The sequence below is a fragment of the Arachis ipaensis genome, chromosome B01, assembly GCF_000816755.2.
Source record: "Arachis ipaensis cultivar K30076 chromosome B01, Araip1.1, whole genome shotgun sequence".
NCBI classification, from domain to species: domain Eukaryota; kingdom Viridiplantae; phylum Streptophyta; class Magnoliopsida; order Fabales; family Fabaceae; genus Arachis; species Arachis ipaensis.
The window spans coordinates 121407217-121426250 of record NC_029785.2 but is presented as its reverse complement, the minus strand read 5'-3'; the positions used below and the strand labels follow the sequence as shown (position 1 = coordinate 121426250).

Genomic DNA, 19034 nt, shown 5'->3' with positions numbered 1-19034 from the left:
CACCAAATTTTTTTTTCTTTCTATTTTTTTTAGTATTCAAACAAAAACAAAATAAAATTTTTCACTCATTTTCTTTTCGTCTGTTTTCTTTACTCTTATTTTCCCTTAAACCAAACATAGTGTAAAACTCTTCCAACCCTTTGTATTCATCCAAAAAAAAGGCCCTTCAAAAGAACCCTACTACTCCGCGACCCCAGCAATCTGAAAAATATCGCCAGCGCTCGCAATGCCTCCTTCGGCGCTCCCTGTTCCGGCACACTAACCTTACCCCTTTTTAATTCACAAACCCTAACCGAACACCCACCACACTCCCCTTCGCCCCCTCTTTTCCCTCACAATAGCGCCGCAGACCCACTCTCCCTTTTCCCTTCTCCAGCTCACACAACACAATACACACACGCACCACCTCACCCATGCGAAAGAGGAGAGCTCGAGGAAGGAGATGCTGCCTTGCTGCCAGCTACGTCACGCCCAGCCCGCCGCCGCTGTCGAGTCAAACCTGTGAGAGAGAGACAGTGTGCGATAATGAGAGAGGATGAGCCGTCACCAAACGCGTCGCCGCCGTTGGAGGAGCTTCGCTCTTCGCCGTCGCCGAGGAAAAGAGGAGAGCTCGAGGAAGGAGATGCCGCCTTGCTGCCAGCTCCGTTGAAGACCAGCCCGCCACCACTGTCGAGTCAAACCCGAGAGAGAGAGTGTGTGCGACGATGAGAGAGAAGGTGCCGTCACCAAACGCGCCGCAGTCGCTGGAGGAGCTTCGCTCTTCGTCGTCGCCGAGGAGGGGAAAGAGGAGCTGCTCCCGTCGCACCAGTCACCGTCGTGCTTCCTGGTTGCCGATGAGGGAGCTGCGAGAACCATTTTCGTCGCGGAGGAGGGGGACGCGCGAGAGGGAGCCGTCACTGTGGTTGCCGTTGCCGCTATTGAATATTACATTTATTTTGAATATTACAATAAATCTGTGCTTTTAATTGTTATTACTCTATTCCAATTGATTTTAGGAAATCGAAGTTTTACCGATTCGACAAGGAAGGGAACCGGTGGAAGGAGAGAACTGCAAGTAGCATCAAGTTCCCGAAGAACAAGGTTACTAGCAAGGTTTGGCTTCTCATCTGAACAAAATTCATGTGTGCTTCTTTGTTTATTTTGTTTATTCTCTGGTTCATTTGTGCTTCCCTAGTTCTCTGATTCTTCAGTTCGTAAGTAGTTAGAGTTAAGCGGTTAATTAATTGCAATTTTTACAGAAGTCACTATTTTCCGCTTTCTTTTTTCTGCAGTAGCTATGTTACCAGGTCTTTCATCGAATGGTGCGATAGTTACTACTCCCGTTACAATCAATCTCTGGTTGATATTTCGAAAGGATTAATCAAAGCCTTTCCAAAAACTTTTGAAACATTCCTTCAAAAAGTTCCAAAGAGAAAGGCAGAGTCACAAAAATATCAAAACCGGAAAAAAGCAAAAAAACTCAAAAACAACTTCTGCAGCTAACAAGGTCATCTTTAATTAATTTAAATTATTCAATTTAAACTGTCATACTCTTAGCCTCTTATCTTAGACTTTCAATTTTTTTTATCATAGGTGGAATCTTCTACTAAAGGATCATATGATAAAATCAACAAAATTTCTCCAAAGAAGACTCCCACTCATTCAAGTGATTTCTTTTTCATCTCTAGTAGTTCAAAATCAAACAGCGCATCGAAAAGCTCCACTCACTTCTTAAACTATCAACCTTTAGAAGAAGAGGTATTCTATAAAATTGAATAAATCAAGCCTTAACATGGCTTTTCCAGAAGCTTCAATTAATCTCGACAACAAAAGCTCCTGGCAATAAGAAGGGGGACCGTTCTTCAAGTTCCTCATCAAGTGGTTGTATTTTTACACAATACTTACCAATGCAACAAGATGCCGAACCAACTGGCAAACATATTGAACAATTAACTAAGGTAATTGTTCATTCTATCGAAGGTACCATCCAGCCCATCGATGAAGTTGTCCAATCTATCTATGAGGAGGACATACCAAACGAGTCAAACCAAGCCAATCCTATACAAATTCAAGTTCTGGTGGCTAATCTTTCTCCTTCCTAAATTGATGTCGATCTTACTCTCATTTCTTCTCCTTTGAAAGGCAACAGCCCCATTATGGAATACAATCATATGGATAAAAATATCCATCAAACCATTCCAAAACTTGATGACACACCCAATCTTGACAATCAAGCTGAACTTACTTCAAGTCCAATTCGAAAAGATCACGAAATTCCATCCACCCCTGTTTGTAGCCCACCAGAAGTTGAATTAGATGAGCTTATTTCTGTTATGTCCAGTATCACTTACAAAACAGAAATCTGATCTGCGAATGCAGCAACTGAAGGATCACCAGATCATGGGCTTCAAAAGGAATTGACTCCTCAGGACATTGAAATGCTAAAATCTCGTCATGAACTTTTAAAGCACACCATTGATGAGTGGGTCAATCGAGATGATTTGAATTCCAAATTTTCTGATATCCTAAGTTCTTCTCTCGAATATAGAGTTCCTCTCATCTTCTCTAAAGTAGTAACACAATTCGAGAAGGTCGCCAATAATTTATTTATTTATCATAACAAGGTTGTGATATCACAAAGAATATGGCAGAAATCAAAACAGAACTTTCACAACTAAAATAGAAGTTTAATGTTGCTGATGCTGCCAGTACTCGAGTACAACTAGCTTGACGTAGGGAAGAACTCGAAAGAGAACTTGCCAAAATTCGAGAAGAAGAAGCAATGTTGGAAGGCCTTTAAAAGCTGAAAAGAGGAAAAAGAATTTGTTTCGAGATCTGTGAGATGGAAAATAGTCTGGCTAATATCCAGAGAAAATATGACAAATTGCAAGTTGAACAACAAGAAGAAATTAACACCTATAGTTCTTTTGATGAAAAAAGGTCTGTCTTCGATGTGAGTTGGAAGAATTACTAGAGTCCTACATTTGAACGCTTGGGATGTCAAGTACTTTTGTGATTAATTTGTTCTTGCTCATTTTGGTTTGTAATGTTTAAATTTTGACTCTAAACTCTTATCTTTGAGTTACGTCCTATTTTGAAAACATCGATACGGTTTCAAATATTTTTTCACTGATATATTTAACCTTCTCTTCAGTATTCGTTTGTTTAATTCGATATGTATTTCCTGAATATAATTTGATAACTTGAAAGGTTCCTTCCTAATTAGGGGACGATTTTTTATAACTGTCGATTTCTTATCTTTTAGTTAAATAACTTTTAAAACTGACTCACTAATGGTAGAAACTTTTTTTTTTCATTGATGGATTGTAAATACAAGCTGTATCCTATTTTTTCACTGGTGTTTTCTTTTTTTTTTTTTACGTTCTGTCCATTATTTTTTTATCTTATTTTAAGTATTTTCGGATTGGTTTCTTCGTTTTTTTTTACTTTTGTGGTTTTGTTAATTTCTTAATGGGAAAAATACGCAAATAAAATGATTGAGGAAAACGTTTACGCAAATACAACATTGGCAATTTCCAGACGCAAATGCAACAAACGCAACTATATATAATCCGCTACACCCTGCAGCGGAATTTAATTACACGTAATCCGCTACAGGGTCTCGCGGATTACGTGGAGAGCGAGGTAACTCATAAACCGCTACACCCTGTAGTGGTTTATGACCAAATTACGTTTATGCATAATCCGCTACACCCTGTAGCGGATTATGTGTATAGTGGTGTTTTTTATGTTAGGGTTTTAAACCCATGATGCATTTAGCACGAATTGATACAAAATACAATCGTCATTTGCAGTAACTCGTACAAAAATACTACAGGTATAATTATAGATAACTAATACAGATATAACTGTCACAAGTGGTTAACCCTAACAGAAAATAAATAAGTCATAATTCATACATGGATAACTGTGAGAAATTAAGAGAGTCGGACGCTACTGCTGGTCACCGTCAACATCATGGTCGCCTCTAAATGGACCAAGTAGGTGCGAGCCTGTGCCACATCGAGTCGGACGCTTAATCCTAGCCGCTCGTCGATCTCCCGGCGGAGCCTCCTGTGCCGCAACTCCAAATGCAGATGGTAGCGTCCCCTCCATCCCGAACCAAGTGTCGTACGGGCTGCCTGCGGGCTCATTCAAGTCGACCGGGAGCTGCGTCTCAGGAACCTGGGTCTCAGGCATATCCGCTGGCTGTGGCCTATACTCCGTATGGTCTGAAGGACCGCCTGGGATCGGGCTCTGGTACTGATGAACGTCGTCACCCCGTATGATCTCAGCAAAATCCGCATAAAACTGGGGTCCACCCAACTGATCGTCCAGATCCATGGTGAAAGAAGTGGTAGCAAGATCGGCTAACAGCTGTGTGCTACACCCATGTAGTACCTGAGAGCTAGAGACGTGAGTAAAAGGTGTACCACCCGTACTAGCCTCCGCGATGCCACCAGCATGAGTGTCTGTAGGGTGCTGACGGGACGATCCTGCCTCGTCATCGTGGTGGACGGGAGGTGCTCCTCCACCACAAGCAGCTCGTCGTCTAGCAGAAGATCAACGAAGGCGATGATCTGCCTGGCCTCTGTCATCACCACCAACGTGCTCCTCTTGCATCATGTCGTCTAGCCAGCGCCAGTCGCGATCAGTGGCACGTGTGCCGATGCGTCGTCTCCGCTCCAAACGTCTATTATCTGGCATATCGGATGCTGGAACTCTAGTCGGTGCTTGGGAAGATCCTCTGAGTATAGCATCGTCCGGAACCTGGGTCGGCCTGGGGTCGGCGAAAGCAACTCCTGGTGAAAGAATCCTATAGGGTGTAGCGGATTATGCATAAACGCAATTTGGTCATAAACCGCTACAGGGTGTAGCGGTTTATGAGTTACCTCGCTCTCCACGTAATCCGCGAGACCCTGTAGCAGATTACGTGCAATTAAATTCCGCTGCAGGGTGTAGCGGATTATATATAGTTGCGTTTGTTGCATTTGCATCTGGAAATTGCCAATGTTGTATTTGCGTAAACGTTTTCCTCAATCATTTTATTTGCGTAAATTGCCCTTTCTTAATTAACGTTATATTTGTTGAAGTTTATTTATTTTTTGAGATTAAGTTGTAATTAATGGATTTTTGAGTTTTCCTCTTTATTAATATTCGATCATAAATTTGTGGAGTAAATGCCTAAAATGGTCCCTGAATTTCAAATCGCTATTCAATTTAGTCCTCGACTTTTTAAAATGACCAATTAAATCCCTGAAATTCGAAAAAATGCATCTCCGTTAGTCCCTTGCAGAAGTGTCGTCTAAACGTTGATGATGTGGCATTCCAGCTGCATGCTGATGTGTACCAAACTTGACTTTGATTCAAATTGGTACCTGAAATCGCTTAATAATATCCAAATTAATCCATTTTCAATTATAAAACCATAATCCCTGAATTATTGTCTTCTCTTCTTCGATCTCTCTACTGTCTTCTTCTCTTTTTCGTCCTCTTCGCTATCTTCCAGTTCATATTCATTCTGAATTACAACATCAGTTCACTTACCTAAAAACTATTTTAATTACAAGTTAATGTGGTTGGATTAATTTTAAGTTCAACGCAGATTTAAATTATATGTATCCTTGCAGGTTCGTCCATTAAGCTAAAATATATTTTTCACTTTTAAGAAAGTAATCATTGTCATCATCTTCAAGGTCTTAACATCACTTTCTAAGTTTGTCATTTTTCAATTGAACTCATGCAAAATTTTTTGTGAAATGGGTGTTGCACAAACTGGTTCTTCACCTCCATCAATCCAACAGAAAAAATTACAACGGATTTCATATTGCAAAGTAAAAAACGCAGGTGAATCCAAACTTAAAGTAAAACTATCTTTTCATTTTCTTTAAAGCCATAACCTTACCTCATAGTTTGGACAACCATAAAATAGTCTATCAGGATTCTCTGTCGTCGTTGAGTACTTCATCACCATCTGAAGTCTGCAATTACAGAAAACGGCATTCTTACCTCCCCTGTTGCATATTCTTTTGCTGCCATAAGGTCTCTCTATAGAGTTAGTTGTTCCTACTTGAACTACTTTGACTTCTCTCTCCACCACCCATCATCACTCATGCAGACGAGAAAACAAGATAAACTGAAAGATAGTAGAGAGGTCGAGGAAGAGAAGAAGATAGCGGAGAGGTCGAAGAAGAGAAGAAGACAACAGAGAGATCGAAGAAGAGAAGACAATAATTTAGGGGATTAGGATTTTATAATTGAAAATGGACTAATTTGGATATTATTAAGCAATTTCAGGTACCAATTTGAATCAAATTCAAGTTTAATACACATCAGCATACAGTTGGAATGCCACATCATCAACGTTTAGACGGCACTTCTACAAGAGACTAACAGAGATGCATTTTTTCGAATTTCGGGGATTTAATTGGTCATTTTAAAAAGTCAATGACGAAATTGAATAGCGATTTGAAATTCAGGGACCATTTTAAGCATTTACTCTAAATTTATGATCCAACAATCCCGTACAACGCACGGTTCATTAAATTAGTTTATATTATCTTCGAGTTTTACTTTTTTTAATTTGTATGTCTAGCTATGTGCTTAAAAAACTCTATATTTTGTTAATTTGAATAAAAGAAATTTTCATAAAAAGAAGAGTTTTATCTTTGAAATTTAATTTAAAACTCACGTCAATACTAAAATTGAAATGCTAAGAAACTCACAAAAAGTATTTTTTTGCTCTTTGAATTAAAATAATAAAATAGGCTAAAAAATTATTAGTTTAATTGTTGTTAATAATCGAAAACAATTCTCGAGTAAAATAAGTTTTATCGTAAATTTGTAATCCTTGAGAGGATGAACAGAACATCTTAAAATACATCATAATCCTGACCAAGTGACCCTAAAAAAGAAAGCACGTGAATTTATCATAAACTTAGTACCCCAAATATATGATTCACTCAAGACTCAAGAGGCAGGTTGAACTAGGGTGACAACATGTACTTTATTTGTGGGTATCCAATCCGATTAAGTAGGGTTGCTAATATGATCTGTAGCGGGTAGAGTATGTAGGATGCAGGTAGGATTCTTGTACGGGTCAAATAGGGTGTGAGTTCAACCTAAATAATACCCGACCAACATTTGGAGTAAGTCTCAAAGTTGTCCCTAACATTTGAATCGTCCTATTTAAGTCCCTAATGTTTCAAAATTGACTCAATGTTGTCTTGCCGTTTGAGTAAGGATTGCATATATTGTTGCAATTAAAGACTTGTATGATGGGACTATAACTAATGTGAAGACTCAAGGTGGAGTGATAGAAGAATTTTCTATTGGTATAGGATTACACTAGGGATCACCCTTAAGTTCATACCTTTTCACATTAGTTTTGGAAGTACTCATAGAGCATATCTAAGAGCTTGTGCCATGGTGCATATTTTTTGCCGATAATATTGCCCTTATGGTAGAGTAAAGAGAAGACCTAAATAAGAAGTTGGATTTATGTAGAGAAGCTTTAGAAGTGTATGGTATGTGCATAAGTCGTAGCAAGATGGAATATATGGAATGTAAGTTCGGCCGCTGAAGGGTAAACCCTAATACAAAGGTGAAGATTGGAGAAAATATCCTACAAAAAGTTAAAAGTTTTAAGTATCTTGGGTGTATCATACAAGATAATCGAGAGATTGAACATGATGTAAAACATAGGATCCAAGCAGGTTGGTCAAAATGGCAAAGTGCATTTGGTTTTATATGTAACAAAAAACAAGTGCCTTTAAAACTTAAAGGTAAATTCTATCACACTGCTATCAGACCAGCTATGCTTTATGGTATGTTGGGCGGCCAAAGAGGAGCATGAACACAAGTTAAGTGTAGCAGAGATGAAGATGCTGAGATGGATGAGTAGTCATACGTGATTGGATAGAATAAGGACGAAGATATAAGAGAGAGAGTTGGAGTAGCACCTATTGTGGAAAAAATGGTAGAATCGCATCTTAGATAATTTAGACATGTGAGAAGAACACCGACAGAGCACCCATTCAGGAGGGTGGATGAGATGGGAGATGAATAAAGGATAAAAGGCAGAGAAAAACCTAGAAAGACCATCCATGAGATGGTGAAACGAGATCTATATATAAACGGTCTCTCTGTAGACATAATACATGATAGCATAGTTATCAGAACCGGATCGGACCGGCCGGTTCGACCGAAAAACTGGTGAACCGATGGTCTGGCCGGTTCGGTTTGAAGATTGGACCACGTCAGCTTTCGAACCGGTCAACGGGGGTCAAACCCGTTGAAAACCGGCCGGTTCGCGTCTCAAATTACACTAAACCCGTCGCGGGTCTATGGTGCACCCGCGGGTCGCAGAAGCATCGTAGGAGCTCCCTCCACTGCAGGTCCAAAAATGTAGAATGTGGGGTTCGAACCCGTGATCGCGTGAATGTGCAGCTTCTCCTTGCCACTGTGCCAAGCTTATTCTTCAATAATACTATGACAAACAATATATATAACAAAAGGTGAATGATTTTTTATTTTTCTTATTCTTTTAAACATGGATTCACATGAATACCAAACAAATTGTCACATGGTATATAAATATATTGATATATTGATATTGATTGTGTTATCTTTTTTTTTGTTCATTTAAATTGACAAAATATTTTATACTAGTGATTAATTTATTATTTTTTTATAGTATAAATTATATCTAAGAATTAATATTTAATTGTTATTAATACACAACTGGTAAATATGTACTTTATTTTTTTTTCAAGCGCTAATTAATTTGAAGTTGAAAATTTTAAGGTCCTAATTGTCACTTTATTCAATTTTTTACTATTTTATATTTTTTATTTGCGTACGACCGGTTCTATCGGTTCAACCAGTGACCCACCGGTTGAACCAATGACCCAGTAACCCAGTAACTTGACCGGTTCGATCACCGGTTCGGTTCTGACAACTATGCATGATAGAACTCAATGGCGTCATTTGATTCATGTAGTCAATCTCACCTAGTGAGACAATGCTGTGTTGTTATTGTTGTATTATTTAAAGTTAATTTTTTCAATAATTAATACATGCAGATTCTTTAATTATTGATGTTTAAATTAGTATATTCTTTTCTTTTCTTTGGTGAAAACTTGTTTAATATTAAATTACTTTTGACTTGCCCAATAACTAATACACATAAAGAAAGTTACCCTAACTCAAATCAGATACTACTTTATGCGCTGTCACCAATCTTCAAGATGGAAAGTCTTGTGCAGACTTACGTGCATCCCCTTATGATTCATACATCTTCTCTCTTTTTTATTTTTTATTTTTTATTTTTTGGACGAAGACTTCTCTATCTCTTTGATTTACTCTCTGATCTACATTTCTACTAAAGTACTGGCCACCGATCTCTATGTGTTATGTAAATTTTGGGTAATTAGTAAATAATTAATTAATAAATTATTTTTTTAACGATATTAAGAAATTAAATTTGATAAATTAAAAGAGTAGAAATAATTAAAATATAAATTTTAACATTAATTTTAAAAATTTTAATCTAAAATTAGGTCAACAAATTAAACTTGTTAAACCGGATCCAAACCAAATCTAAGCCCATTATATAAAAGTCTAAAATTTAGCTTCTTTCCTTAGATTGAATGGAATTATGTTGAAGAGGAGGGAATTGACGTTAAAAACCTAACCTTCACCTCCAAAACTTCAATTGTTTATAACTTTCAATCCGGAACTCCGATTGACGAGCGTTTGTGACCACGTGTTCGTCTCAGAATTATCTTTAATTCTATTTGAACAAAATAGTAATAAATTTGTATTTTTTGCCCAGTTCTTTCTCTCCTCAATTTCGTGGGTTTTGAGTTTGGGTATTGAGGAATTGAATAATTTTGATGGTTTAGATGAACTCTAGCAGCGAATAATTACTGAGTTTTATCCAATTGATCCATGGTAAGGTAAGAAACTATTAAACCCTTGTGAATCGTTGAATTAGTGAACCCTATGATGATTATAATGATATTGTGTGCATTAGATTGTGTTCTTGTTGATTTGGAGTTCAATTGGGCGATTTAGAACGAAATTCGGGTGATTATAATGATATTAAGCCCCCCTCTAATCTTTCATCTAGCTTCGCCCCTGGGTTTTGGTTTCTCATAGTTAATGTTTAATGTCACGTGAAAACTTAGGCTAGAAGACCATAAGATAGAAATGAACTGAATGAATTATTGATGGATTGTATATATGGTATGTGATGGGTGAACGGTTTGCTATTGGAGTTGGTTGGTTTTTGAAAAAGTTTTAATATTGGTATTGGTTTAATTTTGAAATAATTTGATACTAGAAATGATTTGAATGACTGAGAGGTATTTGGTTTGGTGGATGGGACCCTTGAGGGGTGGCAAAAGTCCAAGTTTTAGAGGAGATGCTGTCGAAACTTTTATGAAAATAGGAGGCTTCGTTTGAAGTGGATATTTAAAAAGATTTGGATTTTTCAGAATTTTATAATTTGATTTTGAGTTATTAAGAAAAAGATTATGTTTTGAGTTTGAATTAATTAGAAAAGAATGAATTATGTTTTAGTTAGGATTTTTTATGGACGGAATAAGAGGTATGATGATTATGATTGAATTTGACTGAATGTGAATGAATAATAATGAATTTGAGAATGAATATAAAAATGAAATTGAATTTGATTAAGAGTTGAGACCCTGGGTAAGAGGCAGTGGCGTTGTCAACTTACTCCGGAAAAGAGATGAGGAAGAAGAATAATGAAAACTGAGTTTGATTATGAAATTGAATGAATATGATAAATGAGACATGGTTGAGGATGATTGATGATAAGTATGTTTGTGTTTTTTTTCTGGTTGTAAGGGTGACAGGGCACATATTTTCTCTAATGCTGACAGGGCACATAATCCCTCTAATGGTGACAGGGTACATATTCCCTCTAATGGTATTAATGCGCAACAGAGAGATAGTGTCCGGGTTAGCTACCGGACATGTTGGGTTTGGCTATATAACCGACAAATGAGCTCATTAGCCATAGGACAGGTATACATCATATGCATATGTGTATTTTGTTTGATTGTGTATTAATTGGGCTTGCCTATGTGATTATTATGCTTACCTGCTATACTTGCTACCTGTTGTATCTGTATCCTACTTGTGTTTGCTTTGTCTATGCTCCGGTGTTTTGGAGGGCTAGAGGAAGCAGAAAGTGAAGGTTTAAGTTAGAAATTGATTCAGGATTTGAGAACCTTAGACAGTTACCTACTTTCTGGTTTAGTTTATTTTCCTTAAGTTTAATTCTGAGTGTTGGAGTTCTACGAATGTCTCTGGCTTTTCAAGGACCTTATATATTATCTATGCGGGCACCTTTACCATGCTGACAACTCCGGTACTCATTCCATACATATATTGTTGTTTTTAGATGCAGGACGCGAGAAACCACACTGAGCATTCTAGAGACTCTTGGAAGCGAAGAACTATCTTGGGACTTGGTGTTTGTATTTGGTTTATGTTTATATATGTGTATAGATTCTCTATCTTGTATATATTATGTTTTGTCCCTTTTAGAGGTTGACTTGGAGAAATAGAATTTATATTTATCTGTTGTGGTTTATATATATATATATATATATATATAGCCGACCTTTGCTTTGCAGGTCAAGTTTAGAGCTTGCTTATATATCTATTTTTTGAAACTCTGTTTATATACTTGTCTCTTTGGTTTTCTGTATAAGCCTTCTATCCAATCGCCTTTGGAGTGTGACGCACTTTCGGTCTTATTTTGTTCAACCTTTCTCCCAAGGCTCCTAGTTATACTATTCTTCATATATATCTATTTACGTACTTTATTTTTAGAGGTCGTAGCGCCTCACCACCTTTGATTTACGTCCTAAATGTAAAGCTCTGTGTGGTAGGGTGTTACATGTTGTCTTTCCCTCTCACACTTTGTACAACATTCTCTGTCGCGCCGCCGTCCAGCACCGCCATTAGGGTGCAGTGTCTTCCCGAAACCGCCATTGTCACACTATGCGATTGCAAAACCGTACGTCACTACGTCCCTGTCCTTGTACCACCCGTGCGGTGGCTGGACGGCGGTGGTGCAGCAGTGACGGCGGTGCCTGGTTTTACACTTCTGCTGGACTGCTGCTGGCTAGTTGGTACTTGGTAGTGAGTGGTTGAGTGAAAGAGCCAGAAGGAGATTAGAGTTACGAAGCAGGTTTCTTTTTTTTTTTTTAAGGAGCGAAACAACGTTTTTTCCTAATGGCAAAAATCACCGGGTTCCAGTTCGGTTCGACCGATAAATTCTCGGTCGGTTCAATGGTCTAACGGTAGTTTTTCAAACTTTCGGTTGTGGCATTTGTTCGATTTGTTTTTTTTTTTTTTTGGTTTACAATTTGACCGGTTCAACCGGCCGATTTGAATCAGTTTTTAGAACTTTGCTTCTAAGGTCTATCTTAGTGAGCTTTTCTAGTTTTGATGTGTCGGAAAGTGATTCTTATTATTTTTAGAAACCTTTTGATTCGAAGATAAAAAATGTTATGACTAATTGAAAATACAAAAACGTCTTTTACTTTTTAATATGTGAAACATCTTAGTCCCTATAGAAGACTTATTTGTCTTCATATATTTTGGACTGAAAACTAAATGTCTTACATTTTAAAAAATGAGAAATAGTTTTATATTTTCAGTAAGTCATTAATTTTATTTATCTTCGAATTAAAAAAATTAGAGACCTATTTATATATCTTTTTCTCTTAATTTTAACGTCAATTTACTCGTAACCAACTTTTGACATTATATCATTATAATATAATCATTCTTAGGTTCAAATTTACCTATCATTTGTTTTTCTATAATTTAAAAAAAAATTTATATATTTTTAAAATATTTAAGCAAACGCTAAACATATAAGAATAAAATATTTTAAATTTGACCATAATCGGTGATAAGTTATATAAATTACTGCATGGAATGAAAATTAATTCTAACAATTAATAGTTTTGTTTGGCCAAATAACAATTCTGGATTCTAATAAATTCTGAGACAATTTTTAAGCACTTGCAAAAAATTAGGAGAACACTAAGGAGAACAATATGCTTTGTCATGGGATGAGTTGATGACATAAAGCCAAATAAACCTAAAAAATGATAATTGAATAGAAATTAACATAAAAATAAGAACAATTAGAATATTATTAATAGAACAAATTAAAACATCAGTCAGACAAATTTGAGTGAGCCAAAATTTGATTGAAGCTAGAAACCAAGCGTATGGATTTATAGAAGTTTTATCATGAATTAAAAAAGAAAGTAGTTGGCTCGAGTCTGTTTGAGAAACATTGATAAAGAAAATTGTCGAAAGAATAATATAATACTTAGCAAAAGAGTTGAATCCAACACGTTGATGTCTATGTGGCCTTCTTCCACTTTCTGCTTCTTCTTTTAATAACAGTTTCAGAGTTTTGTACTAAAATCTAATAAAGCAGGGTGGAAATTCATCTTTAGTCGACTTCACATGAAGTTGCTTCTAGATGTTTGACACCTATTATCATATAGTTTAAAAAAAACCAATTTATTTTATACAAATAATTTTTTAAAAAAAATTGGTTTTAGTAGATCAAATAACTACCTTTAATCTGCGTGTTATTCTTAAATTCTTAACTGATGAATTTGGTACGTTCTTCTTTTTTGTTCTTATTGACCAATTTTTCTTTAAATTTATCTTAAACTTTTATTTATTTAATTTTTATAGGAATGGCATAAATGATACCATCTGATTTTTTTGTTCTGTTTCTATCTTCTTTATGAGCTTTGTCTTGTTTTTCATGATTTACATATTCAGTTGATAAATTTCTTCTCTAATACAGATTTTAAATTAAGTTGTAAAAATATGTTCAATTACAAATTTACCGTTGAATTAAATTTTATGGTAATCAATCAATTAACTTTTATTTTACTACTAAACTATTTTCATACAAATTATCGTTGATTTTTCAAGATTATTCTATAAATAAAATATTTTTTTAAGATAATAAGATGATAATTTACTTGTCTAGAAATTATTATTTCACTGTCATACATGCTTTTGTGTTTTTACTAACAAACTAAAATTTATTTTCAATGAAACTAAAATTTATTTTCAATAAAACAAAAGTATCTAATCAAAATATTAATTTGGTCTCTTTAAATAATTGAACATAATATTATTAATTTTTCCTAAAATAATATTTTTAAAAATTTTTCAAAATAAAATCAACCAAAAATAGAAAAAAAAAAAAGAACAACTAATGAAAATATTTATTTTAGCATTGCCATCAAGAATAGGATAGCCATAGAAAAAATCCAACCAAATAAAAAGGACCAAACTCATACACATCATATCATCACAATAAACTATAACACCACTAACTAAAGAGACATGCAATAAATATAGAAGAAATTATGCCAAAATTTTAACTATATGCTCATGCTATTAACCAGTCTATATTATACCATAATTACATTTTTATCTTCTATCACGTGAAATTACGACGAATTATCTTGACATTTATGATATCTTTCGAATCTCTATTTTCGTTTTTTCTATCTTCATACTAACTAATTATGTTAATCACGATCCCCACAGAACCATTGACACCAAATTTTAAAATTAATTAATATTTTTTACGTATTTCATTTGCCAATACAATTATTTCTTTAAAAAAATTAGGAGAACACTAAGGAGAATAATATACTTTATAATGGGACGAGTTGATAACATAAAGCCAAATAAACCTAAGAAGTGATAATTGAATAGAAAATAACATAAAAATAAAAACAATTAAAATATTATTAATAGAACAAATTAAAACATACATCAGTGTGAAAAAAATGAGTAAGTCAAAATTTGACTGAACTTAAAAACCAAGCTTACAAAAGTTTCATCACACTAAGATGAATTAAAAAAGAAAGTAGTTGGTTCGAGTTTGTTTGAGAAACATTGGTAAAGAAAATTGTCGAAATAATAATATAGTACTTAACAAAAGAGTTGAATCCAACACGTTGATGCCTACGTGACCTTCTTTCACTTTCTGCTTCTTCCTTTGATAACAGTTTTAGAATTTTGTACTAAAATTTTTGGTGCACCGCTTTATTATTCGTTCTTTCCTTTTTGAAGATCTTGTTCTGTTTCCTCTCTTCAGTTGACCATTTTTTCGTCAAAGCCTTCCATATAATTTTAAAGCTCTCACTGAATCTCCTTGCAACTCTATGAATCTGATCCCTTTGAGGGTACATGAATCCATAAGAGAACAAAAGCCTCATATCGTTTGCAACTCATCAGGCCCTAAATACACGAATTTGTGCAGCTTTGACTCTATTTCCTCAAACCCTATTGGCTTCAACAACACACTCTCACGGTTGTTACCAAGAATCCCTAAATTCTTGGGATCCAGAGTCTTATCGAAAGCCCAGCCATCTCTTCCAACCATGAAGCGCTTCAAGATCACCAAACGCTGCATCTTTTGATAACGATCAATTCTCTGCTCGTTTAGAGCAACCTTTATCTCCTCTTCCTTCTTCGTGTTCTTGGAGTCAAGCACCTTAGAACCGGTTCTTGGGATTCTTGAACATGCATTGTGGTGTTCTTCCTCTTCCTTCTTCGTGTTCTTGGAGTCAAGCACCTTAGAACCGGTTCTTGGGATTCTTGAACATGCATTGTGGTGTTCTTGCACAGAAGATTTTGTGGAAACAGAAACTTCAGAAGTTGCCAACTTTCTTCTCTTTCTGCCTCCACGAGAATCAGCACCATCATCGTCCTTCTTCTGTTTGCACTGTGCATCAGTTGACAAGGTTCTAGAACCTTCTGCATCGCTCTTTTCCACTACATTACACGAGTATTCAGTAGTGCTGTAATGCTGATCTTTCTTCCTCTTCTCGCCGCATGAATCAGAAGCCATAAATTCTGGTCCACGCTTTTCAGTATCAACATCATCCTTTAGTTTGCACTCTTCAGATGACACTGTTCTTGAACGCGGCAAGCAAAGCTTAATTATGAGTCTCTTTCTTGGGGCAACCTCTGCCTCTGCCATTGAAAAGTTTGGTTGTTGATGTTTCGAGTGAACAAGGGTTTCAAGACTTGATCTTTGGTAGGATTAATTACGGAAAGAAGAAACAAACAAGTTTGTGGGGGGTACAATCACTACTACAATGTGGTATAATATCGGACTAAAAGAGTTTGCTTTACTGTTATTGGTTTACTTACAAAACAAGGCAAAATAACATAGGAGACATTATGTACATTCTTTTGGACTTTGGTAGTTCTATGGTTTGTTTGAGTGAATTTCTATTTTTTTGAATTATCTTTTGTTAAAAGAGTTATTTTTTTTAAAGATTTTATAAAAAAATTAAAATAATTTTATGTTTCTTTATTTCTGTATTTTAAAATTTTAAAATGATAAATAAAATAAAAAAAAATTAAGTTATACGAAAAGATATTGAATATCTATACAAATATGTAATTGATTTGATTTGTGAATCAATTATCTAATTAGAAATAAAACAAAACATGTGAAAAGGTTTGATTTTGAAAGCCCATGAAATTCTGAAATTGAGTTCATTTGTATTTAACTAATGAAAACAAAAAAGTGTTCTTTGGTGATGGTAGGCCAGTGGCTATAAAACCCATAGTTTTAAAAATTAAACCAAATAGATCGATTCAACTGGATTAATTAGGAACTGGTCATTTAGTTTATTCGGTTAAGGTATAAAACTGTTCTGAAAAAAATCGATTAGAAAATTGGTCAAATCGATATAAAAATGTCAAAGATAAATTCATTAAAGGGTTAAGTACAATTTTGGTCTCTAAGGTATAGGCTAAAAATTTTTTTTATCCCCAACCTTTTTTCATACAAAATCGTCCCAAAAGTTTAAAATCTAAATTTAAAATCGTCCTTTTTACTTAAATATTAAAATTTTAGACCAAATTACCCATAACAAAAGAATTATAAAATAAAAAAAGAAAAAATAAGATAAAGAAAGTGTTTATGCTCTTGCAAAGGGCAAGAAAAAAAAGAAAAAGGGAGAAGGGAAGAAGAAGAAGAAGTTATCCACGATCCACCTCTGCCTCCGTTTCTGCTGCCACCTTCGTACGATTTTGGTCCCTAAAGTAAGGAGATTTTAAAATCATGTTAAAACTTTGGGGACGATTTTATATGCAATAGATTAGGAACGAAAAAAATTTTCGACTTAGACATTAGACACTTATGATGGAAAAAACATCAAAGGAGATACAGATAAAGCTTTTAAAGACACATGGATCCTATGGAAACTTTTCTTAACGACCAAATCTTCTTGCCCATTTATATACATAATTCAGATGCTCTATTATTTTGAATATATAATGTGACAACACACCTTTGTATCTTATATAGTCACCTTGTAAATTGCCCACTACACAAATTTTACAAAACAGCGTTGCAAATTAGACACAAATCATCACAAGTTCTAGTCATTGTTCTCATTGGCTAATCTGAGACCAAGAACGAAAGCCTCATTCAAAAGCTAATCACCCACCACACAAATTTTACAAAACAGCATTGAAAATTAGACACAAATCTAATAATTAAGTCCACATCTACTACTAAAGAGGAAATTAAAGCAAAATATATTTTCATGACAGCACAACAAGGTAGGAATTGGACACACCGAATATCAATACACGTTTTAGACTCTTAGGAACAAAAGCAAGTGAAACAAATAAAGCTTCTCAATCTCAATTCTTTCACAAGCAACATTTCTCCTATGATATGCTGAACTTTATCGCCTTAATTTTAACCTATTACACATGGAATATTAATAATTCTTCATAACTGATACTGATTTGAAACTTATTTTAAGCTGCTCCTCTTCCTCCATTATCTACTTTGCGAGTTGGTTAGTTCTTAGTCCCTGCCTCTCTTCAAGTCAGGTATCTAAATTGTTTCCTTTCCAAATTTGCAACCCAACATTCCTCACTTATCAAATTGAGCAAGTCAAATTGAAATATAGCTATTTGACCCATTCACGAAGTGCCTATATAATTAACCAAGTACAGTTTTTCTCATATCTGTTTCTTTACTAATTCAATATACAAACAACAAACACAATCTATTTACACAGTAAAGGAAAAAGCTGTGATCCTATCATCACTATGTTCTCTTTATGATCCTATCAAATTCAAAGCATTAGGATAGAGAATTCAGAAACACAGAACTCAGAAACACAGCATAATGCAGCAGCCAGAACAGCAATTCTCCATTCAATGAGATAGATAATCAGAATAACAATTCTCCATTCAATTCATACAAATTAATTAAGTCCTAACCAATCAAAAAGTGAACCACAGTGAACTTACAGCAGGATGCATTGAAATGAAGAGTTTAATACTGAGAGATTTTAAAATCTGCACATTTTCATCTTTCCTGAAACTGGGTTATGCAATGGTTCAAAATCAGAGCACATCCAAAACTAAAGGTTCAGTTTTAAAAAAATAGAAGAAAACTCAGAAGTCAGAAGTTCTTTGACAGAACAAAACAGAACAAAACAACAAAATAGAAAAAACCCAGATAACAAAACTCAGGAGAAAACTCAGAACTCAGAATATACTAATGGCAGAACCAAGGGCAACGAGGAGGCTTACCTCAATCGATGAGCTCTGGCGAGCCACCGACGAAAGCAGAAGAGAACCGAAAAAGAGAGATACCCCGGCGGCAAGAATGGGAGGTCGAGGCAGAGAGACAGAGTGGCGAATCAAAGTGAAGACTCGAAGAGACAAAGGTCCGACGAACCACCGGCGAGTTCCGGCGAGAGGCAGAGGAGAAAAACTGTTGACGGTGGCGTACAGAGGAGAACTCCAGCGGCGAAGATTAGAGGTTTTTTTTTTAATTTGGTTTTGATTAACTAATTTTAAAAAATATGAATATAAATTTTAAAATTATTTTATTAAATTAATTAACTAAGATGTGATTATAATTTTTTAATCCATTAATCATATTTTGGTTTTTTATATACATCTGAGTGTTTAAA

The 19034-nt window shown here is 35.1% G+C and overlaps 1 protein-coding gene across 1 annotated transcript; it reads right to left on the bottom strand.

The window, feature by feature from the left end:
- On the bottom strand, positions 15290–16060 carry LOC107611989. Its single transcript, XM_016313845.1, has one exon. It carries the CDS (start codon positions 16058–16060, stop codon positions 15290–15292), a length of 771 nt encoding a protein of 256 aa, XP_016169331.1.

Bases quoted from the DNA above. Each gene is read 5' to 3' on its own strand.
- LOC107611989 (XM_016313845.1), bottom strand. From the start codon at position 16,060: ATGGCAGAGGCAGAGGTTGCCCCAAGAAAGAGACTCATAATTAAGCTT.